Source organism: Ranitomeya variabilis, chromosome 2 (genome assembly GCF_051348905.1).
Source record: "Ranitomeya variabilis isolate aRanVar5 chromosome 2, aRanVar5.hap1, whole genome shotgun sequence".
NCBI classification, from domain to species: domain Eukaryota; kingdom Metazoa; phylum Chordata; class Amphibia; order Anura; family Dendrobatidae; genus Ranitomeya; species Ranitomeya variabilis.
In genome coordinates, this window is record NC_135233.1 from 5,395,292 (window position 1) to 5,421,973 (window position 26,682).

Below are 26,682 nucleotides of genomic sequence, written 5' to 3' on the forward strand. Positions count from 1 at the left end.
ATTAGAGGACGGGGTCCGCACCAATCACATATGACCCAGATCAACAGTAATCGTCACACACAGAATTATTACCAATGATGACAGTTTCTCCATATCAAGAGAGAATCATGAAAGTTTCCATTTCTAGAACAAACCCAGCACAACCTGGTTATAGAAAAATGATGGCTCCAATGTTATTTAACTCCATGATGGAGTCTCTTTTGCCTCAGAGGACGACACTGGCTCCCAGTCTACAGCAAGTGCGAAGCATAAGAGAGGCGATCATCCTGGTAAAGCAAGACAGAGGGGCAGATTCATTAGCCAATGTCTGTGAATGATCTGTTGAAAATCATCTGAAGGAAATGGGATTTACATTCCGGAAAGCCAAAGAAAAAGCAGGAGACAGTGAGCTAAATAGAAGGGATCATGAAGAGTGGCTCATTGATACGGTCAGCAGACAGCCTCACAATGGTGGAAATTTCAAAATTCTCAATGACACTTTCCATCCTGAAAAGCAATGCTGTCCCTTTCTTCATCAAGGATAAGGCCGATCTGTCCCTCGATTATTGAGGAAAAGGCTGAGCTGTCCCCTGATCATCAAGGATAAGGCCCATCTGTCCCCCGAGCTTCGAGGATAAGGCCAATCTGTCCCGCGATCATCAAGGATAAGGCTGATCTGTCACCTGATCATCAAGATAAGGAACATCTACCACCAAGCATCAAGGATAAGGCCGATCTGTTCGTCAATCTTCGAGGATAAGGCTGATCTGTTTCTCGATCATTGAGGATAAGGCTGATCTGTCCCCCGATCTTCCAGGATAGCTGATCTGTCCCCCGATCTTCCAGGATAAGGCCAATCTGTCCCTCGATCTTTGAGGATAAGGCTGATCTGTTCCCCGATCATCAAGGATAAGGCTGATCTGTCCCCCGATCTTCCAGGATGAGGCTGATCTATCCCCCCAATCATCAAGGATATGGCCGATCTGTCCCTCAATCTTCGAGGATAAGGCTGATCAGTCCCTCTATTATTGAGGATAAGGCTGAGCTGTCCCCTGATCATCAAGGATAACTCCGATCTGTCCCCCGAACTTAGAGGATAAGGCCTATCTGTCCCTCGATCTTCGAGGACAAGGCTGAGATGTCCCCGATCATCAAGGATAAGGAAGATCTGTCCCCCAATCATCAAGGATATGGCCGATTTGTCTCTCAATCTTTGAGGATAAGGCTGATCTGTCCCTCGATTTTCTAGAATAATTCTGATCAGTCCATCGATCTTCGAGTATAAGGCTGATCTGTCCCTCGATTATTGAGGATGAGGCCGATCTGTTCCTTGATCTTCGAGTAGAAGACTGATCTGTCCCTTGATCTTCGAGGATAAGGCAGTTCTGTTGCCGATCATCAAAGATGAGGCCGATATGTCCACCGAGCATCAAGGGTTAGGCTAATCTGTCCCTCGATCATCAAGTATAAGGCAGATCTGTCCCCCAATATTCGAGGATAAGGCTGATCTGTCCCTCGATCATCGAGAATAAGGCCGATCTGTCCCTCGATCATCAAGGATAAGGCTGATCTGTCCCTCGATCATCAAGGATAAGGCTGATCTGTCCCTCGATCATCAAGGATAAGGCTGATCTGTCCCTCGATCATCAAGGATAAGGCTGATCTGTCCCTCGATCATCAAGGTTAAGGCTGATCTGTCCCTCGATCAAGGAGAAGGCTGATTTGTTCCTCGATCATTGAGGATAAGGCTGAGCTGTTTCTCGATCATTGAGGATATGGCCGATCTGTCCCTTGATCTTCGAGGATAAGGCCGATATGTCCACCGAGCATCAAGGGTTAGGCTAATCTGTCCCTCGATCATCAAGAATAAGACAGATCTATCCATTAATCAAGGATAAGGCTAATCTGTTGCCAGATCATCAAGGAGAAGGGTGCTCTATCACCTGAACATCAAGGATAAGGCCAGTCTGTCTCCCGATCATCAAGGATAAGGCCGATTTGTCTCCCAACCATCGAGGATAAGGCTGATCTGTCCCCCAATCTTCCAGGATAAGGCCGATCTATCCCCCAATCAAGGATACGGCCGATCTATCCCTCAATCTTCGAGGATAAGGCTGATCTGTCCCTCGATGTTCGAGGAAAAGGCTGGTCAGTCCCTCGATCATTGAGGATAAAGCTGATCTGTGCCTCGATCTTCGAATATAAGACTGATCTGTCCCTCGATCTTCGAGGATAAGGCAGTTCTGTCCCCAATCATCAAGGATAAGGCCGATATGTCCACCGAGCATCAAGGGTTAAGCTAATCTGTCCCCCTAGCATCAAGGATAAGGTTGATCTGTCCCTTGATCATCGAGGATAAGGCAGATCTATCCATAGATCAAGGATAAAGCTAATCTGTTGCGAGATCATCAAGGAGAAGGCCGCTCTATCACCCGATCATCAAGGATGAGGACGATCTGTCTCCCGATCATCCAGGATAAGGCCAATCTGTCTCCCAATTATCAAGGATAAGGCTGATCTGTACCCTGATCATCGAGGATAAAGCCGATCTGTCCCCCGATCATCGAGGATAAGGCTGATCTGTCCCCCGATCTTGGAGGATAAGGCTGATCTGTCCCTCGATCATCGTCCATAAGGCTGAGCTGTCCCCCGATCATTGAGGATAAGGCTGATCTGTCCCCTGATCATCAAGGGTAAGGCCGATCTGTCCCTCAATCTTCGAGGATAAAGCCGATCTGTCTCTCCATCTTCGAGGATAAGGCTGATCTGTCCCCCGATTTTGGAGGAAAAGGCAGTTCTGTCCCCGATCATCAAAGATAAGGCCGATATGTCCCCGAGCATCAAGGGTTAAGCTAATCTGTCTCCTAGCATCAAGGATAAGGTTGATATGTGCCCCGATCATCAAGGATAAGGCAGATCTATCCATTGATCAAGGATAAGGCCAATCTGTCGCCAGATCATCAAGGAGAAGGCCGCTCTATCACTCGATCATCAAGGATAAGGCTGTTGTGTCTCCCGATGATCAAGGATAAGGCCAATATGTCCCCCAATCAGCAAGGATCAAGCCGATCTGTCACCGATTCATCAACAAGGCAATTCTGTCCCGGATCATTGTGGCAAGGGTCAATCTGTATCCCTTGTATCCCTATCTTAGAGGATAAAGCTGATGTTCCCCCGATCTTTAGAGAATACAGCCCATCTGTTACCATCTCATTGAGGAAATTGGAACCATATTGATGTAGAATATTTATAATTGGTGAGATCTGTACCTTTGAGAATTCACACATTACTAACGTGAAGAAAGCAAAGTGGTCGCTGGGTTTTCTATTCCAGTGATTCCATATTCTTTTCTTGATCTAGAGAAACCTTTACGAATAACAATAATTTCCCGTTAGTTACTGAGTTTTCATGCAACTATTAATATTGGTTAATGTCATATTTGTAATTCCTTGATTTGCTATTAAGTAGTAAAGCTGAGTGATCGTCCTTTACATGAGGGCGTCCATCATTTTGGCCAAGGATGGTCTTTTAGTATATTGCGATCTATGAAATTTACATAGGTTAACTTGTACCATAGCAGGATGTGCTCTGCGTTGTCTGAAGCAGGAGAAACTATTGTGAGAACTCTGAGCTAAGCGAATACCTGCAGAATTGAGAGTGCAGCTCTGGATGTGACTATCAGATGATGATGATGATCACAATCCATTACAAAGCTGTCATGAGATGGTTCACTGACATGATTGACTATTATAGTGTCAAGCACAAATCACACTACAAGGAATGTACAGTCGGTTGGAATAGAGAAGGCACCATGTTACTGCTGTTTCTGGGAAGGGTTGTGATGGGCCATCTATTGGAAGGCTTCTGCTTGTGCTCTTAGCTCTGCTCTGGCCACGCTCGTGCACCACTTGCTTTTGACATTCTGCATGTACAGTTTACTCCTGTGTCTTATCATGTGTGTCTTGTCTTCCTCCCTTATTGTTCCCTGGATTTACTCTCATCTCAGTCCAGCCATGGCAAGAAGAGCACAGTAAGGATCATGTCTCTCGAAATGGAAAGGCTGTGGGGAAAAGGGGTTTTTATGTACTAAAAAGTTCTGTGCAGAAAGGTGATTACCGGTAGTGTGTAGGCAGGTCATCAGTGTACAATATGGATTAGGAAGGAGGGTAGAGTCTGTGGCGGGGTCATTGGTGTTGGACATGGGTTAGTGGGGATGGTGCCGTCTTTGTAGGGGTGGGTCATCAGTGTTGTAAATGGGGTAGGGAGTAGGGTAGTGCCTGTAGAAAGCTCATAAATGTAGCATATGGGTTAGGGAGGAGGGTAGTGTCGGTAGAAGGGTCATCATTTTACTCAGGGCCGGTTTTACACAAAGTGGGGCCTGGGCAAAAGTTTAAAGTAGGACCCCAAATGCTCACATATTGCACCATCACAAAGAAACATTTTGGTTGTATTTACATGCACTGAGTTCAGGATGCTAGACAAGCGTGATCGACAATATTGAAGTCGTTCAACACTTGTAATGCACACCCCATAGTCCTCCATGTAGTATAATACACTCCCCATAGTCCTCCATATAGTATAATACACCCATAGTCTTCCACATAGTAAAATGCACCCCATAGTCCTCCATATAGTATAATGCACACTCCATAGTCCTCCATATAGTATAATGCACTCCCCATAGTTCTCCATATAGTATTATACACCCCATAGTCTTCCACATAGTAAAATGCACACCATAGTCCTCCATATTGTATAATGCACACTCCATAGTCCTCCATATAGTCTAATGCACTTTCCATAGTCCTATAATATAATACACTCCCCATTGTCCTCCATGTAGTATAATGTGCCTCATAGCTCTCCTTATAGTATAATACACTCCCCATAGTCCTATATATAGTATAATGTGCCCCATAGCACTCCATATAGTATAATACACGCCCCATAGTCCTCCATATAGTGTAATACACTCCTCATAGTACTTCATATAGTTTAATACACTCCCCATAGTCTTCCATATAGTGTGATGCACTCCCCATAGAACTCCATATAGTATAATACACTCCTCATAGTCCTCCATATAGTATAATGCACACCCCATAGTTCTCCATACAGTATAATGTACACCCCATAGTTCTCTATACAATATTTTATTATTATTATTTATTATTATAGCGCCGTTTATTCCATGGCGCTTTACATGTATAATACACCCCATAGTCCCCCATACAGTATAATCCACTCACCATAGGCTTTCATATATTATGGTGCACAGCCCATAACCTCCTTATAGTATAATGCACTCTCCATAGTCCTCAGTATCATATAATGCATCCCATAGTCCAACGTATTGTATAATGCACCCCATAGTCCTCCATATAGTAAATTGGACTCCCCATAGTATAATGCATCCCATAGTCCTTCATATAATATAATACATTCTCCATAGTACTTTATACAGTATAATGCATGTCCTATGTAGTACATATAGTATAATGCACTCCCCATAGTCCTTGATGAAGTATAAGGCAGTTCTACTATAGTATAATCAATGTTTAAAACAGAAGAAAAGGTACCACTCACCCTCCGATTAAAACTTTATTTATTCAGTCATGTGGTAGCGGATTCAGGTTCAGTTGGAGGAATGTTGTGGACTTTAGGAAAAGACGTCCGTTTCACGCTCCATGCGCTTCAACGGGTTTCATGCATCTGTATTCCGATGGTTGATGGTGATTTGCTAAAAGACTGGTGGTATACAGCTGCTTCAGCCAAGGATTAAGTGCCAGCATTCCTCTGCTAAAAAATTCTCATAGTATAAGGCAGGACCCCTCAGAGTGTAGTGCAACCACCCCATAGAGCAGGGGTGTCAAACTGCATTCCTCGAGGGCCTCAAACCATGCGTGTTTTCAAGATTTCCTTCTCATTGCACAAGGTGCTGGAATCATTCTGTGCAGGTGATTAAATGATCACCTGTGCAATACAAGGAAATCCTGAAAACATGACCTGTTTGCAGCCCTTGAGGAATGCAGTTTGACACCCCTGCCATAGAGTATGATGTAGCCACTCCATAGAGTATAATGCTGCAGCCCTCATAGAGTATAATGCTGCAGCCCCCCTCATAGAGTATAATGCAGCCCTATTCATAGAGTATAATGCAGCCCTATTCATAGAGTATAATGTAGTTCCCTCATAGAGTATAATGCAGCCCCCCTCATAGAGCATAAAGCAGACCCCCTCATAGAGCATAAAGCCGTCCCCCTCATAGAGTATAATGTAGTTCCCTCATAGAGTATAATGCAGCCCCCCTCATAAGTTATAAAGCAGACCCCCTCCCTCAGAGTATAATTCAGCCCCCCCATAGAGTATAATGCAGCCCCACAGCGGCCACTGGCTGCCTAGTCTGCCTGCCCCTAACGCTGGCCCTGAGCATACTATATTGGTTAGGGAGAAAGGTAGTGTCTGTAGAAAGGTCATCAGTTTTGGATATGGGTTAAGGAGAATTTTTTGTTTGTAGATGGTTGAACAGTGGGTTAGGGAAGAGGGCATTGTCTGTAGAAGGGTCATCAGTATACGACATGAGTTAGGCAGGAGGGTAGTGTCTGGAGAAGAATCATCAGCTTAGGATATGGATTTAGGGAGGACAGCAGTGTCCGTAAAAGGGGCATCAATGTGCGGTATGGCTTAGAGACGAGGGTAGTGTCCTCTCATAGTCATCATGGTGTTGGATATGGCCTATGGAGGAGGGTAGTGTCTGCAGAAGAGTCATAGGTGTAGGATATGACTTGGAGAAGAGGCTCATCAGTGTAGGGTATAGGTTAAGGAGGGCGTGAGTGTCTGTCTGTGTTGGATGTGAGTTAGGGAGGAGGGGAGTGTCTATAGAAAGGTCATCCATGTTGGATATCAGTTAGGGAGGAGGGTATGGTCTGTAAAAAGGTCGTTGGTGTTGGTTTTAGGTTGTGGAGGATGGTAATGTCTTTGGAATGGTCATCAGTGTAGGATATGGGTTTGGAAGGAGGGTTGTGTCTGTTGAATGGTCATCAGTGCTTGGTATGGGTTAGGGAAGAGTGCAGTATCCGTAAAATGGTCATCAGTTTTTGATATGGGATTCAGAAGAGGGCAGTGTCTGCAGAATGGTCATCAGGGTACGATATGGATTAGAGGGGAGCATACAGTGGGGGTAATAAGTATTTGATCCCTTGCTGATTTTATACATTTGCCCAGTGACAAAGACATGAACAGTCTATAATTTTAAGGGTAGGTTAATTTTAACATTGAGAGATAGAATTTCAAAAATAAAATCCAGAAAATCAGATTGTATAAATTATATAAATGTATGTTCATTTTGCAGTGAGAAATAAGTATTTGATCCCCTACCAACCAAGAGTTCTGACTCCTACAGACCAATTAGACGCTCCTTATCAACTCGTGACCTGCATTAACCCCTTTCTGACATTGGGCGTACATTTACACTGATGTCGGACTCCCTCTCTTTGATGTGGGCTCCGTCGGTGAGCCCAGGTCTTTCCTGTTACATGTCAGCTGTTTTGAACAGCTGACATGTGCCCAGAACAGCCACTGGTGGATTCGCCATCCACCCGAGGCTATTAAACCGTGAAATGCCATTGTCAAACTCTAACAGCGGCATTTAACTCGCGCTTCCGGCCATCAAGTCGGAAATCCGCCCATCGGTGGCCCCTTCACGTGATCGCGGGTCACCGGTGGGTTGGCATAACAACCAGAGGTTTCCTGGAGACCTCTATGGTTGTCACTGCCGGTTTGCTATTTGCGCAACCCAGTGGACGGCGCTCATAGCAGGTGAGCAATTCTACTACATATACGTGATCTGCTCATCACCTCTATGTAGCAGAGCCGATCGAGTTGTGCCAGCTTCTAGTCTCACATGGTGGCTATTGAAGCATGCCAAAAGTAAAAAAAACAAATTGTTTTTAAAAATATAAAAAGTAAAAAAAATATAAAAGTTCAAATCACCCCCCTTTCACCTCATTCAAAATAAAACAATAAAAAAATTAAACCTTCACATATTTGGTATCGCTGCATTCAGAATCACCCGATCTATCAATAAAAAAAAGATTAACCTGATCGCGTAGCGATTAAAAAGTCAAAACGCCTGAATTTCTTTTTTTTTTGGTCGCCGCAACATTGCATTAAAATGCAATAACGGGCGATCAAAAGATCGGATCTGCACCAAATGGTTTTCACTAAAAATGTCAGCTCGGAACGCAAAATATAAGCCCTCACCCAACCCCAGATCACGAAAAATGGAGACGCTGCGGGTGTCGGAAAAAGGCGCAAATTTTTTTATTTTTTAAACAAACATTGTAAATTTTTTAATGGCAGCTCAGTTTTAGCATTTAGTGAACCTAGTAAAAAAGCAAAACAAAAAACAAGTGTGGGATTGAACTTTTTTTTGCAATTTCACCGCACTTGGAATTTTTTCCCCGTTTTTAAGTACACAACAATGATCACCTGGATGATTCTGTGAGTGATTGGGAGAAGGTGCAGTGGTCAGATGAGACAAAAATTGTACTCTTTGGCATTAACTCAACTCGCTGTGTTTGGAGCTAGAGAAATGCCGCCTATGACCCAAAGAACACCATCCCCACTGTCAAGCATGGAGGTGAAAACATTATGTTTTGGGGATGTTTCTCTAAAGAGCACAAGACTACTTCACTGCATCAATGGGAGAATGGATGGAGCATGTACCGTAAAATCCTGAGTGACAACCTCCTTACCTCCACCAGGACATTAAAAATGGGTTGTGGCTGGGTCTTCCAGCAAGACAATGACCCAAAACATACAGCCAAGGTAACAAAGTGGTGGCTCAAAAAGAACAACATTAAGGTCATGGAGTGGCCTAGCCAGTTTACACACCTTAATCCCATAGAAAACTTATGGAGGGAGTTGAAGCTCCAAGTTGCCAAGCGACCGCCTTAAAATCTTAATGATTTAGAGATGATCTGCAAAGAGGTTAGTGAGGAGGGTAGTGTCTGTAGAATGGTCATCAGTGTATTATATGGGTTACTGAGGAAGGTAGTGCCTGTAGAATGGTCATCAGTGTATTATATGGGTTAGTGAGGAGGGTAGTGCCTGTAGAATGGTCATCAGGGTATTATATGGGTTAGTGAGGAGGGTAGTGCCTGTAGAATGGTCATCAGTGTATTATATGGGTTATGGAGGAGGGTAGTGTCTGTAGGATGGTCATCAGTGTATTATATGGGTTAGTGAGGAGGGTAGTGTCTGTAGGATGGTCATCATTGTTGGATATGGGTTAGTGAGGAGGGTAGTGCCTGTAGAATGGTCATCAGTGTATTATATGGGTTAGTGAGGAGGGTAGTGTCTGTAGAATGGTCATCAGTGTATTATATGGGTTAGTGAGGAGGGTAGTGTCTGTAGAATGGTCATCAGTGTATTATATGGGTTAGGGAGGGGGGTAGTGTCTGTAGAATGGTCATCAGTGTATTATATGGGTTAGTGAGGAGGTAGTGTCTGTAGAATGGTCATCAGTGTATTATATGGGTTAGTGAGGAGGGTAGTGTCTGTAGGATGGTCATCGGTGTATTATATGGGTTAGTGAGGAGGGTAGTGTCTGTAGGATGGTCATCGGTGTATTATATGGGTTAGTGAGGAGGGTAGTGTCTGTAGGATGGTCATCAGTGTATTATATGGGTTAGTGAGGAGGGTAGTGTCTGTAGGATGGTCATCAGTGTATTATATGGGTTAGTGAGGAGGGTAGTGTCTGTAGAATGGTCATCAGTGTATTATATGGGTTAGTGAGGAGGGTAGTGTCTGTAGAATGGTCATCAGTGTATTATTTGAGTTAGCGAGGAGGGTAGTGTCTGTAGAATGGTCATCAGTGTTTTATATGGGTTAGTGAGGAGGGTAGTGTCTGTAGAATGGTTCTCAGTGTATTATATGGGTTGGCGAGAAGGGTAGTGTCTGTAGAATGGTCATCAATATGGGATATGGGTTAGGTAGGAGAGAAGTGCCTGTAGAATGGTTATCAATCAGTGTATTATTATTATTATTTATTGTTATAGCGCCATTTATTCCATGGCGCTTTACATGTAAGGAGGGGTATACATAATAAAAACAAGTACAATAATCTTGAACAACACAAGTCATAACTGGTACAGGATGAGAGAGGACCCTGCCCGCGAGGGCTCACAATCTACAAGGGATGGGTGAGGATACAGGAGAGAGGACCCTGCCCGCGAGGGCTCACAATCTACAAGGGATGGGTGAGAATACAGTAGGTGAGGATAGAGCTGGTCATGCAGCGGTTTGATCGATCGGTGGTTACTGCAGGTTATAGGCTTGTCGGAGGAGGTGGGTCTTCAGGCTCTTTTTGAAGGTTTTGATGGTAGGCGAGAGTCTGATGTTTTGTGGTAGAGGGTTCCAGAGTAGAGGAGATACGCGAGAGAAATCTTGTATACGATTGTGGGAAGAGGAGATAAGAGGGGAGTAGAGAAGGAGATCTTGTGAGGATCGGAGGTTGCGAGTAGGTAAGTAACAGGAGACGAGGTCACAGATGTCTGGAGGAGACAGTTTGTGGATGGCTTTGTACGTCATGGTTAGGGTTTTGTACTGGAGTCTCTGGGCAATGGGGAGCCAGAGAAGGGATTAACAGAGGGGAGAGGCCGGGGAATAGCGGGGGGACAGGTGGATTAGTCCGGCAGCAGAGTTTAGAATAGATTGGAGGGGTGCGAGAGTGTTCGAGGGGAGGCCACAGAGCAGGAGGTTGCAGTAGTCAAGGCGGGAGATGATGAGGGCATGGACTAGGGTTTTTGCAGATTCTTGGTTGAGGAATGAACGGATTCGTGAAATATTTTTGAGTTGAAGTCGGCAGGAAGTGGAAAGGGCATGGATATGTGGTTTGAAGGAGAGATCAGCATCAAGGATTACCCCGAGGCAGCGAGCTTGTGAGACTGGGGACAGTGGGCAGCCATTTACTGTAATGGATAGGTTCGTTGGGGGGGTCACGTTAGATGGGGGAAAGATGATGAATTCTGTTTTGTCCATGTTAAGTTTCAGAAATCTAGCGGAGAAGAAGGATGAAATAGTGGACAGACATTGAGGGATTCTGGTTAGTAGGGAGGTGATATCTGGTCCAGAGATGTAGATCTGTGTGTCATCAGCATAGAGATGATACTGAAAGCCATGAGATTCTATGAGCTGTCCCAGGCCAAAGGTGTAAATGGAGAAGAGCAGGGGTCCTAGGACTGAACCCTGTGGGACACCGACAGATAGGGGGCGAGGTGAGGAGGTGGTGTGTGAGTGGGAGACGCTGAATGTCCGGTCTGTTGGGTATGATGAGATCCAGGATAGGGCCAAGTCTGTGATGCCAAGGGATGAGAGGGTCTGTAATAATAGGGAATGGTCCACTGTGTCAAAGGCAGCCGACAGGTCCAGGAGGAGGAGGACAGAGTAGTGCCGCTTGCTCTTGGCGGTTAAGAGGTCATTGGTGACCTTAGTTAGGGCAGTTTCAGTGGAGTGGTGTGACCGGAAGCCAGATTGTAAGCGGTCGAAGAGGGAGCAAGAAGAGAGATGGGAGGACAGTTCAAGGTAGACTTGTTGTTCCAGTAGTTTGGAGGCATAGGGGAGAAGTGATATAGGGCGTTAGCTAGATACAGAGGATGGGTCAAGAGAGGGCTTTTTGAGGATAGGTGTGATGGAGGCATGTTTAAAGCTTGAGGGGAAAACACCAGTTGTTAGTGATATGTTGAAGAGATGGGTTAGGGTTGGGATGAAGACTGTGGTGAGGTTTGGGATGAAGTGGGATGGGATCGGGTCAAGTGCACAGGTGGTGAGATGCGATCTTGAGAGTAGAGTGGAGAGTCGATTTTCTGTAATGGTGGAGAACTTGGTTTTGGAGGTGGAGGGCTGGGAAGTCGGGAGGAAGGGCTCTTGGGGTTGTTGACCAAAACTGTCTCTGATGTTATCAATCTTCTGCTTGAAAAGTGAGGCAAAGTCTTCAGCTGAGATGAGTGGGGAGGGAGGAGAGAGTTGAAGGTGTTGAATAACTGTTTAGGGTTTTGAGACAGGGAGGATATGAGCGATGAGAAGTAGGTTTGTTTAGCTGTGGCGAGTGTGGTCTTGAAAGTAGTGAGGGACTGTTTGAATGCGATGAAGTGCTCGTTGGAGTGGGATTTTTTTCCATCTGCGCTCAGCAGCCCAGGAAGTTTGCCTCAGTTCTTTGGTGAGGCTGGTGTGCCAGGGCTGTCTGTTGATTTTGCGAGCTTTGGTATGTGTAAGTGGGGCAGCAGATTCCAAAGCTACAGCTATTGTGGTGTTATATAGAGCGGCAGCGTCATCCGCATTGTGTAAGGAACTTATATCTGTGAGAGGGAGGAGGGATTCAGAGAATGAGTGTAGGTCAAGGTGTTTAAGATTTCTGCGAGGGTGTGAAAGTTTGTGGGGTGGGGATTGTAGACATGGAGTGGAGAGGGAAGAGAATGTGAGAAGGTTGTGGTCAGAGAGAGGAAGAGGTGAGTTAGAGAGGTTAGATAAGGAGCAGAGGCGGGTGAAGATAAGGTCCAGTGTGTGGCCATCTTTGTGGGTGGCTGTAGAAGACCATTGAGTGAGGCCGAAGGAGGAAGTGAGAGATAGAAGTTTAGTGGCAGCTGAGAGGGAAGTGTCAATGGGGATGTTTAAGTCGCCAATGATGATAGTAGGGATGTCAGCGGAAAGGAAATGAAGTAGCCAGGTGGTGACGTGGTCAAAGAAGGTGGTGGCTGGCCCTGGGGGGCGGTAGATGACAGCCAGTTGGAGGTTGGAGGGGGGGAGTAGATGCGCACAGAGTGCACCTCAAAGGAAGGGAGGGTAACAGGGGGTGGCAGTGGGATTGGGGTGAAGGAGCAGGTATCTGACAGGAGAAGACCAACTCCTCCGCCATGTTTGCTGCTGGGGCTGGGGGTGTGAGAAACTACCCTCCTCACTAACCCATATAATACACTGATGACCATTCTACAGACACTACCCTCCTCACTAGGAGTATTATTTGAGTTAGCGAGGAGGGTAGTGTCTGTAGAATCTTCATTAGTGTATTCCATGGGTTAGTGAGGAGGGTAGTGTCTGTAGAATGGTCATCAGTGTATTATATGGGTTAGTGAGGAGGGTAGTGTCTGTAGAAGCATCATCATTGTTGGATATAGGTTAGGGAGGAGGGTAGTGTCTGTAGAATCTTCATCAGTGTATTATATGGGTTAGGGAGGAGGGTAGTGTCTGTAGAATGGACATCAGTGTATTATATGGGTTGGTGAGGAGGGTAGTGTCTGTAGAATGGTCATCAATATGGGATATGGGTTAGGTAGGAGGGTAGTGCCTGTAGAATGGTCATCAGTGTATTATTTGAGTTAGCGAGGAGGGTAGTGTCTGTAGGATGGTCATCAGTGTATTATATGGGTTAGTGAGGAGGGTAGTGTCTGTAGAATGGTCATCAGTGTATTATTTGGGTTAGTGAGGAGAGTAATGTCTGTAGAATCTTCATCAGTGTATTATGTGTTAGTGAGTACGGTAGTGTCTGTAGAATGGTCATCATTGTATTATATGGGTTATGGAGGAGGGTAGTGTCTGTAGAATGGTCATCAGTGTATTTTATGGGTTAGTGAGGAGGGTAGTGCCTATAGAATGGTCATCAGTGTATTATATGGGTTAGTGAGGAGGGTAGTGTCTGTAGAATGGTCATCAGTGTATTATTTGGGTTAGTGATGAGAGTAATGTCTATAGAATGGTCATCATTGTATTTGGGTTAGTGAGGGGGGTAGTGTCTGTAGAATGGTCATCATTGTATTATATGGGTTATGGAGGAGGGTAGTGTCTGTAGAATGGTCATCAGTGTATTATTTGGGTTAGTGATGAGAGTAATGTCTATAGAATGGTCATCATTGTATTTGGGTTAGTGAGGGGGGTAGTGTCTGTAGAATGGTCATCAGTGTATTTTATGGGTTAGTGAGGAGGGTAGTGCCTGTAGAATGGTCATCAGTGTATTATATGGGTTAGTGAGGAGGGTAGTGTCTGTAGAATGGTCATCAGTGTATTATTTGGGTTAGTGATGAGAGTAATGTCTATAGAATGGTCATCATTGTATTTGGGTTAGTGAGGGGGGTAGTGTCTGTAGAATGGTCATCATTGTTGGATATTGGTTAGGGAGGAGGGTAGTGTCTGTAGAATGGTCATCAATATGGGATATGGGTTAGGTAGGAGGGTAGTGCCTGTAGAATGGTCATCAATATGGGATATGGGTTAGGGAGGAGGGTACTTCCTGTAGAATGGTCACAAGTATAAGATATGGGTTAGGGACGAGGATAGTGTCTGTAGAACAGTCATCAGTGTGGGATATGGATTAGGGAAGAGTGCAGTGCCTGTAGAATGGTCATCAGTATGGGATATGGGTTAGCGAGGAGGGCAGTGTCTGTAGGATGCTCACCGGTATGGGATATGTGTTAGCGAGGAGGGCAGTGTCTGTAGAAAGATCATCAGTATGAGTTATGGATTAGAGAAGAGGGCAGTGCCTGTAGGATGCTCACCGGTATGGGATGTGTTGGTGAGGAGGTCAGTGTCTGTAGAAAGATCATCAGTATGAGATATGAATTAGGGAAGAGGGCAGTGCCTGTAGAATGGTCATCAGCATGGGATATGGGTTAGTGAGGAGGTCAGTGTCTGTAGACTGGTCATCCCTGTGGGATATGGATTAGGGAGGAGGGTAGTGTCTGTAGAAAGGTTAGTGTCTGTAGAAAGGTTATCAGTATGGGATATGGGTTAGGGAGGAGGACAGTGTCTGTAGAATGGTCATCAGTATAGGATATGGATTAGGGAGGAGGGCAGTGTCTGTAGAAAGGTTATCAGTATGGGATATGGGTTAGTGAGGAGGGTAGTGTCTGTAGAATGTCATCAGTATAGGATATGGATTAGGAAAGAGGGCAGTGTCTGTAGACAGGTTATCAGTATGGGATGTGGGTGCCCTGGCCACACTGACTGGACCAAGGTGACCATGTCTGCGTCTTGATAGTGTAGTTTGGGTGTGCGCCCTTTTACATCTGTGCTTATGAGGTGTGAGCTTTTTTTCGTGCCCCAACCTGCAGCCTCCGGGACCGGGATAACCCAGTGCTCCAGAACAGAGCTTCATTTCACTCTTCTCCATCTTTATCTGCAGCTTCTGTCACCCAGCGTTCGTCATCTGAGCGCAGTACAGACGGAGCCATTATGTCCTTCACTGTGATTTGATGTGCAGAACATTGGTGTGCCGGAGCTGGATATTCCCACTTGTGGTTTACTGTCCCCTTATGTGCTAACACACGCACTAGGACCTATAGTCCATGCTGTTTTCTGAGCCTTTGGGTGTCTTATGTGGGAGAGGCCCATCTGCACTTGTGCTATGTATTCATCCCTTGGATATCCACTGATGACTCTGAAGGCATCTGGTTGCCACCGCTCTCCTAATTCTGACTGTTTCTAAATGGCTGGGCTCATCCGAACACTTTTCTCTCACTATCGCTGCCGTCAGCAGGAATCTGACATCTGTCTCCGAGTCCAGCACGAGAGGCTGAGCCCCAGGGGATCAGGACAGGCCCAGAATAGCTGAGCCTAGCTCGGATACACACGTTCTGCAGCATTTGGGTGTTTACTCATAATGAGAATTATCCTCTTGTAATTGGCTGTGCACTGTAGTGTGCGCCTGGCGTGGTCCACCAGTGTGGGTTATATATTATTGATTATTGTGACGGCAGACCAGATCCTGTCATGTGGATTATCACATCTTTATCCTGTTTTATCTTCCCACAGGTCAATGTCTCTATTAGGTCTGGGGCTGGGCGAATCCTGTCTGGGTGGCCCATGCAGTGCTTAGCTGCTGTGATCAGGGACGACGGAAACATGAGTGGTGGAGCAGAACAAGCAGACATCCTGCCAGTCAGTTACGTGGTGAAAGACCGCTGGAAAGTGGTAAGAAGGCTACACTGACTGTGCTGGTACCCCGTCCTAACCTGCGGTATGCTGGGGAAGATGTTGAAGAAGAAGCCTTTGGAGTATCTCGTGTATGTTGTGCTAGTGTAGAATATGGGGAATATAATGTGTTTACCGATGTAGACACTGGAATGAAAATGTCTGGTGTTTCACGTGTTTGTGTAGACACCGGGCTGAGAGCGTCTGATGTGTTAGTGCGGACACTATGGTAAAAAACTCTGATGTGTTGATATAGATATGATGGTGAGAATGTTAGACTCCACGGTGAGAACGTCAGCTGTGTTGTTGTTGAGACCATAGTGAGAGTAATGTCTGGTGTGCTGATATTGACACCATGGTGAAAATGACTAATGGGTTGGTGTAGACATCGTGGTGAGAATAATATCTGGTTGGTTGGTGTAGCCACCATGGTGAGAATGATATCTGCTGTGTTGGTATAGACAACATGGTGAGAATGTCTAGTCTGCTGCTGTAGATGCCATGGTGAGAACATCTGATGGATTGGTGTACATACCTCGGTGATAACTTCTGTGTTGGTATAGACATGCTGATCAGAATGTCTGGTGTGTTGCTTTAGATGCCATGGTGAGAACGTCTAGTGAACTGGTGTAGACACCATGGGTATAATATTTGGTGTGTTGCTGTAGACACTATAGTGAGAACGTCTGATGTATTGGTGTTGACTAGAGTTGAGCGAATTTGTTCGGGTTCCCTCTTATTCGGCAAGCTGTTTGTTGGGCTCTCCATGCATGTGCTGTAACTGTGACACAGCCGCGACACATGCAGCTCCGGTGTCGATCAGCTGATCAGCCAGCACGATCCAGGAAGCCTGGTTCCCTCTGCAGCTTATTCGGTAAGTGCTATAGCTTGCCGAATAAGAGGAAACTCGAACAAATTCACTCAAATTTAGTGTTGACACCATTGTGAGAATAATTTCTGGTGTGTTGGTGTATACACATTGGTGAAAACACTGTCTGGTATATTGGTCTAGACACCATGGTGAAAATCTCTGCTGTGTTGCTACTATGTTGGTGGTGACAACATGGTAAGATGCTCTGATGTGTTGGTGTAGACACCATGGTGTGAACTTCTGGTGGGTTGATGTGGAAGCCATGGTGAGAACATCTGGTATGTTGGTGTAGATATCATGGTGATAATAATATCTGGTGTCTTGGTTTAGATTCCACGGTGAGAACTTCAGCTGTATTGGTGTAGACACCATGGTGAGCACTTTTAATGTGTTAGTGTAAGTACCATGATGAGAACATCTTGTGGGTTGGGGTAGACACTATGATGAGGATGTCTGGTGTGTTGGCGTAGACACCATGGTGAAAAGAATGTTTTGATGTGTTGGTGTAGGCATCATGGTGAGAATAATGTCTGGTGGGTTAATGTAGACACCATGGTGAGAGTGATGTCTGTTGATGTAGACACCGTGGTGAGAATAACATCTGGTGTGTTGGTATAGAGAAGATGATGAGAACATCTGGTGTGTTAGGCCTCTTTCACACTTCAGTTGTTTGGCGTCAGTCTAAATCCGCCATTTTCCTCAAATAACGGATCCGTTTTTTTTGTGACGGATCCGTTATTTTCCCCATAGACTTGCATTAACGACGGATTGTGACGGATGGTCGTCCGTTCCATCCGTCATGCGACGGATCCGTCAAAATTTGGCGGACGTCATCTAGACATTGACGGTCATTGCAACGTTTTTTGCTGGCGTTGAAATGACGGATCGCGACGGATCCGTCGCGTCCGTCATTTCATAGAATGGCCACCTATGGGTGACGGATCCGTCGCGACCGTCATTTCGGCGGATCCGTCGCCCCAATCCGTTTTTTCAATTGCGCATGCTCCAAAAAGTATATACAACCCCCGTGTAACGGATCCGTCAAAAAAACGGATCCGTTACATCCGTTTTTTCAACATTTGTGACGGATCCGTCAATCCGTCACTATGTCGGAAGTGACTGACGCCAAACAACTGAAGTGTGAAAGAAGCCTTAGTGTAGATGCCCATGGTGAGAACATTTGATGGATTGATTTACACACCACTGTGATAGCTTCTGTGTTGGTGCAGATACACTGGTGAGAATGTCTGGAGTTTTGGTGTAGATGTCATGGTGAGAACGTCTTGTGGACTGGTGTAGACACCATAGTGATAATGTCTGCTGAGTTCTTGTAGGCCATCTGGTGAGAACGTCTGCTGTGTTGATGAAGACACCATGGTAAGAACATCTGGTGAATTGGTGAAAACACCATAATGAGAACATCTGGTGTATTGGTGCAGACACCATTGTGATACTGTCGGGTTCATGTAGACGTTTGTAAAGATAACCTTTGTCACAGAAAATGTAACGAAAGTAAACTTTTCAAAAGGTTATATTCATTAATCCACCGATCTTAATGATTTATAGACAAAGTAATCCAACGTTTTGACTTGTAGCCTTTATCAAGGATGTCTGTCTTATGGGTCCATCAGTGTGTGAGGCATCCATCACAGTGCGGTGTGGAGTAGGGGGTTCTTGTAGACACCATGGTGATAATGTTTTGGTTGGTTAGTGTAGACACCCTGGTGATGATATGTGTCGGGTTCTTTTAGACACTGGTATGAGAACTGGTGGATTGGTGTGGACACCATGGTGGGAATGTCTGGTGGTTTGGTGTAGATGTCATGGTGATAATGTCTGATGGGTTCTTTGAAGACATCATCATGAGACTATCTGTTGGATTGTTGTAGACACCCTGGTGATATCCCTGGTGTGTGGTGTAAACACCATGGTGATAATGTATTTTGGGTTCATGTATATACCATGGTGATAATGTCTGATGGGCTATTGTAGGCAACCTGGTAAGAACATCGGCTGTCTTGATGTATAAACTGGAACTGTTATCCATGACATCTTTGATTGCTGATTGTCTTGCATTTATTCTAGCTGAAGAAGATTGGCGGAGGAGGATTTGGTGAGATCTATGAGGCCATGGACCTGCTGACTCGGGAAAATGTTGCATTGAAGGTGGAGTCGGCACAGCAACCTAAGCAAGTTCTGAAGATGGAGGTGGCAGTCTTAAAGAAGCTTCAAGGTGATTACAAGAGACTAGAAACAGTTTCTCTTATTCCTGAGGAACATTTAGCTTCTCAGATTTAGGCCACATTCACATGTTCCATATTTGGTCAGTATTTTACATCAGCAAATTTAAGCTAAAATCAGGAGTGGGAAAATCAGAGGAAAAGTATAATAGGAACACGTGCATCAATTCTGCATCTTTCACCCACTCTTGTTCCGCCCATTATGGACTACCTTCTAATGCCTCCTGATGAAGCAGTATGAATGGTGGCGGCACTTTGGTAGCTTTATGGGGGTCCTTCTCACTGAAGTAACTCTTTGCATCTGGTCTGAGCCCGTTTCTTTATTCTCGATCAGCCCATATGGGAGTAAGGATACCGCTGTATATCTGTGTATTGGTGGGATTAAGCGCTTCACTATCTGCATGGACCCGTTCTCCATGCGACATATTGTCACTTATGGATATTGGGCAGGACCAGACTTTGGCTCCATATATGAGGGCACCATAACTTGTGTTCTTTATCTAGGGAGCCAGCCTCTATGGTCAGGCAGGGCTGTTCTTTAGGGAAAATGTTAGGACACCCCCCGCCGGACCTTGTTTTGAGTCCTGTGTTCTTTGTGAGGTATTATTGGATATTATTTGGTCCCCACATAGATATATCGGTAAATATTTGCTGGATAGGAATGACCGCAGTATTAATAAAGTTCTAATCCTTAATAATAGGGATTTCCTCACCTCGTTAGATTCCATGTGCCCCTTACATGATTGATATACCGTACGTCCACTCCTGGTTTTTATCTTACCAATACTGACCGTGTGAACGTGGCCTTAATCCCCCTATCTGTTCATGTAAGACGCGATGGCATGGTTCCCATCGTCCATAGCCTACGTTGGATCTTCTGCCCACACTCCGTTGTGTAGGGTTCATGCTTACAGCAGTTCTCGCAGGCACATTAGGGTTCCCGTAGAGCGTGTGCGCCCTGGTGAGCTCGTTCCTGGTGAGTTTCTGCTGGACCCTGCCTTTTCCACGTGCTCCTCTTCCTCCAACATGTCAGGATTTGAGGATACACATAGAGACAACATGTGAGGCCATGATTGACGCCCTGACGATAATGAATTCACCAGTGCAGAACACGGGGGAAGCACTGCTCCACGACCCACATCTTCCCGAGTCTCCCTGCTTGTATCTCTACAGGAAAGGATCATGTCTGCAGATTTATTGGTTGTGGACGAAACGAGAAGTTCAACTATGTCGTCATGCAGCTCCAGGTAAGATGCTATGCTTGGTGCACACCTGGACATCAGAGGACACCAAGTATAGCGTCGGGGGGCGGGAGGATATAAAGAGGAGGCGATAGTTACTATAGCACCATGCACGGTGGATAGAAGTCTACACCACCGGGTAACACTCCTGGTTTTTGTCATGTAGTGCAATCATTTCAGACCTTTTTTCACCTTTTAATATTGCTCTTCATCTGGGAAATCCCAGCAGCTCGTCTCCTCCAGCAAAGATGGATTGCAGGTTACAGACTGAGCGAGGAGAGGGGAGAACGGGTGAGAATGCAGAATACAAGTCACGTCGTGACCCTATGGTGATGTTCCTCCTTTGCACACAGGACAGATTTTCTGGTCAATTACCTGAAAGCACAGTTAGCCTTTTTGCTGTTGGCGTCTTCGTAGCTGCCTGGACCAATTTTCGCCATATATTTTTGTTACTTTTGGGGGGATGTCCAATTTTTGGTAATGTCACTGTTGCGCCAGATTTCAGCCCCTTCTTGATGACGTCTTCACAGCCTCCATGGTAGATCTGATGCCTGGGAAATGTATTTGTAACTCTTCCTGACTGACAGCTTTCCACAGTGAGATCCTTTGCTGTGTTGTCAGCTGTTTTCGGACCAGAAACTGTCAGGAAAATCCTTCTGGAACAGCGACACTTTCTCATGGGTTAATCAGAATTACTGTACATGATGGCGGCCGAGTGCTGACTACTGTGTAACATGAGGAAATGTGATCAGCTGCTTCTGAGCACAACCACAGCCCCAGTTATAGGAGGGTGTGCACAGTTAAAGCAAAGCTACACTAATGTGGTGGCAGTTTTATTTTCCCCCTTTAAAATAATTTCAGTTTATTATTTAATGGATCATGTACAGGTTATGGGCAACATTAAAGGGGGAAATGTTCAGAAATGATTCCTCTTGTAGGGATATTTTACCTGACAAAAACCTGTAATTTTACGAGGGGGTGTGTAGACTTTTTATATCCAGTGTATACACTATTATGTAAAGAGGAGATCCCATGATATGGTTTCTAATCGATCGCCCCATCTTGTGCAGCATACAGCCTATGGTTGATCACACCGTGCTTTATTTCATATGGAGAACCATGATCATACATGGTGGGGTGTAATGAACGCTAATGTCACAGGACCATCTTAACTGCTGAATACATGTTCATTACTGACCATCTTCATTGGTCACAGGGCCGGAACTTGGCAGATTTGCGTAGGAGTCAACCCCGTGGCACCTTCACCATGAGCACTACCCTCCGCCTAGGGAAACAAATCTTGGAGTCTATAGATTCTATCCACTCAGTGGGCTTCCTGCACCGAGACATCAAGCCTGTGAGTTCTATATTCTGGGGGCCTTCATGTACAGATACCTGCCGGAAGGACAATGTGTGCTGATATCTGCTGGAGATGACTTGTCTGTAGATATCTGCTGGAGACGTGATCTGTGGAGATATCTGCTGGAGGGACAATGTTTGGTTTGGAGAGATCTGCTGGATGGTCAATGTTTGGAGAGATCTGCTGGAGACATGATATGTGGAGATATGTGCTGCAGGGATGATGTGTTATATCTTCTGGAGGGATGATGTGTGGAGATACTACATCTCCTGGAGACGTGATATTTGGAGATGTCTGCTGAAGGGATGATGTGTGGAGATATCTGCTGGAGGGACGATGTGTGGAGATATCTGCTGGAGGATTGATGTGTGGAGATATCTGCTGGAGGGTTGATGTGTGGACATATCTGCTGGCGGAATGATGTGTGGACATATCTGCTGGAGGGTTGATGTGTGGAGATATCTGCTGGAGGGACGATGTGTGGAGATATCTGCTGCACGGTTGATGTGTGGACATATCTGCTGGCGGGATGATGTGTGGACATATCTGCTGGAGGGTTGATGTGTGGACATATCTGCTGGCGGGATGATGTGTGGACATATCTGCTGGCGGAATGATGTGTGGACATATTTGCTGGAGGAATTATGTGTGGAGATATCTACTGGAGAAGTGATATCTGGAGATCTCTGCTGCAGGGATGATGTGTTAATATATCTTCTGGAGGGATGATGTGTGGAGATACTATATCTACTGGAGACGTGATATTTGGAGATGTCTGCTGAAGGGATGATGTGTGGAGATATCTGCTGAAGGGACGATGTGTGGAGATATCTGCTGCAAGGGTGATGTGTGGAGATATCGGCTGCACGGTTCATGTGTGGACATATCTGCTGGCGGGATGATGTGTGGACATATCTGCTGGCGGAATGATGTGTGGAGATATCTGCTGAATGGTTGATGTGTGGAGATATCTGCTGGAGGGACGATGTGTGGAGATATCTGCTGCACGGTTGATGTGTGGACATATCTGCTGGCGGGTTGATGTGTGGACATATCTGCTGGCGGAATGATGTGTGGACATATTTGCTGGAGGAATTATGTGTGGAGATATCTACTGGAGAAGTGATATGTGGAGATCTCTGCTGCAGGGATGATGTGTTGATATATCTTCTGGAGGTATGATGTGTGGAGATACTGCATCTACTGGAGACGTGATATTTGGAGATGTCTGCTGAAGGGTTGATGTGTGGAGATATCTGCTGGAGGGACGATGTGTGGAGATATCTGCTGGAGGGACGATGTGTGGAGATATCTGCTGGACGGTTGATGTGTGGACATATCTGCTGGCGGGATGATGTGTGGACATATCTGCTGGCGGAATGATGTGTGGAGATATCTGCTGGACGGTTGATGTGTGGAGATATCTGCTGGAGGGTTGATGTGTGGAGATATCTGCTGGAGGGTTGATGTGTGGAGATATCTGCTGGAGGGTTGATGTGTGGAGATATCTGCTGGAGGGTTGATGTGTGGAGATATCTGCTGGACGGTTGATGTGTGGAGATATCTGCTGGACGGTTGATGTGTGGAGATATCTGCTGGACGGTTGATGTGTGGAGATATCTGCTGGACGGTTGATGTGTGGAGATATCTGCTGGACGGTTGATGTGTGGAGATATCTGCTGGACGGTTGATGTGTGGAGATATCTGCTGGACGGTTGATATCTCCACACATCAACCGTCCAGCAGATATCTGCTGGACGGTTGATGTGTGGAGATATCTGCTGGAGGGTTGATGTGTGGAGATATCTGCTGGAGGAATTATGTGTGGAGATATCTGCTGGAGGGTTGATGTGTGGAGATATCTGCTGGAGGGTTGATGTGTGGAGATATCTGCTGGAGGGTTGATGTGTGGAGATATCTGCTGGAGGGTTGATGTGTGGAGATATCTGCTGGAGGAATTATGTGTGGAGATATCTGCTGGAGGGTTGATGTGTGGAGATATCTGCTGGGGGAATTATGTGTGGAGATATCTGCTGGAGGGTTGATGTGTGGAGATATCTGCTGGACGGTTGATGTGTGGAGATATCTGCTGGAGGGTTGATGTGTGGAGATATCTGCTGGGGGAATTATGTGTGGAGATATCTGCTGGAGGGTTGATGTGTGGAGATATCTGCTGGACGGTTGATGTGTGGAGATATCTGCTGGAGGGTTGATGTGTGGAGATATCTGCTGGCGGAATGATGTGTGGAGATATCTGCTGGACGGTTGATGTGTGGAGATATCTGCTGGAGGGTTGATGTGTGGAGATATCTGCTGGCGGAATGATGTGTGGAGATATCTGCTGGAGGGTTGATGTGTGGAGATATCTGCTGGAGGGTTGATGTGTGGACATATCTGCTGGCGGAATGATGTGTGGAGATATCTGCTGGACGGTTGATGTGTGGAGATATCTGCTGGACGGTTGATGTGTGGAGATATCTGCTAAAGGGTTGATGTGTGGAGATATCTGCTGGAGGGTTGATGTGTGGAGATATCTGCTGGAGGGTTGATGTGTGGAGATATCTGCTGGAGGGTTGATGTGTGGAGATATCTGCTGGAGGAATTATGTGTGGAGATATCCGAGGGAGACGTGATATGTGGAGATATTTGATGGAGGATTGATGTGTGGAGATATCTGCTGGAGGGTTGATGTGTGGAGATATCTGCTGGACGGTTGATGTGTGGAGATATCTGCTGGACGGTTGATGTGTGGAGATATCTGCTGGACGGTTGATGTGTGGAGATATCTGCTGGAGGGTTGATGTGTGGAGATATCTGCTGGAGGGTTGATGTGTGGAGATATCGGAGGGAGACGTGATATGTGGAGATATTTGATGGAGGATTGATGTGTGGAGATATCTGCTGGAGGGTTGATGTGTGGAGATATCTGCTGGAGGGTTGATGTGTGGAGATATCCGAGGGAGACGTGATATGTGGAGATATTTGATGGAGGATTGATGTGTGGAGATATCTGCTGGAGGGTTGATGTGTGGAGATATCTGCTGGAGGGTTGATGTGTGGAGATATCCGAGGGAGACGTGATATGTGGAGATATTTGATGGAGGATTGATGTGTGGAGATATCTGCTGGAGGGTTGATGTGTGGAGATATCTGCTGGACGGTTGATGTGTGGAGATATCTGCTGGACGGTTGATGTGTGGAGATATCTGCTGGAGGGTTGATGTGTGGAGATATCTGCTGGAGGGTTGATGTGTGGAGATATCTGCTGGAGGAATTATGTGTGGAGATATCCGAGGGAGACATGATATGTGGAGATATTTGATGGAGGATTGATGTGTGGAGATATCTGCTGGAGGGTTGATGTGTGGAGATATCTGCTGGACGGTTGATGTGTGGAGATATCTGCTGGAGGGTTGATGTGTGGAGATATCTGCTGGACGGTTGATGTGTGGAGATATCTGCTGGATGGTTGATATCTCCACACATCAACCGTCCAGCAGATATCTGCTGGACGGTTGATGTGTGGAGATATCTGCTGGAGGGTTGATGTGTGGAGATATCTGCTGGAGGGTTGATGTGTGGAGATATCTGCTGGAGGGTTGATATGTGGAGATATCTGCTGGAGGGTTGATGTGTGGAGATATCTGCTGGAGGAATTATGTGTGGAGATATCTGCTGGAGGGTTGATGTGTGGAGATATCTGCTGGACGGTTGATGTGTGGAGATATCTGCTGGAGGGTTGATGTGTGGAGATATCTGCTGGAGGAATTATGTGTGGAGATATCTGCTGGAGGGTTGATGTGTGGAGATATCTGCTGGACGGTTGATGTGTGGAGATATCTGCTGGACGGTTGATGTGTGGAGATATCTGCTGGCGGAATGGTGTGTGGAGATATCTGCTGGACGGTTGATGTGTGGAGATATCTGCTGAAGGGTTGATATGTGGAGATATCTGCTGGAGGGTTGATGTGTGGAGATATCTGCTGGACGGTTGATGTGTGGAGATATCTGCTGGAGGGTTGATGTGTGGAGATATCTGCTGGAGGAATTATGTGTGGAGATATCTGCTGGAGGGTTGATGTGTGGAGATATCTGCTGGACGGTTGATGTGTGGAGATATCTGCTGGAGGGTTGATGTGTGGAGATATCTGCTGGCGGAATGATGTGTGGAGATATCTGCTGGACGGTTGATGTGTGGAGATATCTGCTGAAGGGTTGATGTGTGGAGATATCTGCTGGAGGGTTGATGTGTGGAGATATCTGCTGGAGGGTTGATGTGTGGAGATATCTGCTGGACGGTTGATGTGTGGAGATATCTGCTGGACGGTTGATGTGTGGAGATATCTGCTGGACGGTTGATGTGTGGAGATATCTGCTGGACGGTTGATGTGTGGAGATATCTGCTGGACGGTTGATATCTCCACACATCAACCGTCCAGCAGATATCTGCTGGAGGGTTGATGTGTGGAGATATCTGCTGGAGGGTTGATGTGTGGAGATATCTGCTGGAGGGTTGATGTGTGGAGATATCTGCTGGAGGGTTGATGTGTGGAGATATCTGCTGGAGGGTTGATGTGTGGAGATATCTGCTGGAGGGTTGATGTGTGGAGATATCTGCTGGAGGGTTGATGTGTGGAGATATCTGCTGGAGGGTTGATGTGTGGAGATATTTGATGGAGGATTGATGTGTGGAGATATCTGCTGGAGGGTTGATGTGTGGAGATATCTGCTGGACGGTTGATGTGTGGAGATATCTGCTGGACGGTTGATGTGTGGAGATATCTGCTGGACGGTTGATATCTCCACACATCAACCGTCCAGCAGATATTTGCTGGACGGTTGATGTGTGGAGATATCTGCTGGAGGGTTGATGTGTGGAGATATCTGCTGGAGGAATTGTGTGTGGAGATATCCGAGGGAGACGTGATATGTGGAGACATTTGATGGAGGATTGATGTGTGGAGATATCTGCTGGAGGGTTGATGTGTGGAGATATCTGCTGGAGGAATTGTGTGTGGAGATATCCGA

General features: G+C 45.9%; 1 protein-coding gene across 2 annotated transcripts in view; it reads left to right on the plus strand.

Annotated features, from left to right (window-relative positions):
- TTBK1 (tau tubulin kinase 1) overlaps positions 1-26,682 on the plus strand; it is a 195,339-nt gene that overhangs the window by 108,689 nt on the left and 59,968 nt on the right. Inside the window, exons 3-7 of one of the 2 annotated variants that reach the window (XM_077281873.1) lie at positions 3,986-4,009; positions 15,784-15,942; positions 18,899-19,046; positions 20,227-20,300; positions 21,511-21,651. In XM_077281873.1, coding sequence (XP_077137988.1) covers positions 3,986-4,009; positions 15,784-15,942; positions 18,899-19,046; positions 20,227-20,300; positions 21,511-21,651 — 546 coding nt within the window. The remainder of the gene's footprint in view (positions 1-3,985; positions 4,010-15,783; positions 15,943-18,898; positions 19,047-20,226; positions 20,301-21,510; positions 21,652-26,682) is intronic. The other variant, XM_077281874.1, reaches the window with a different exon arrangement.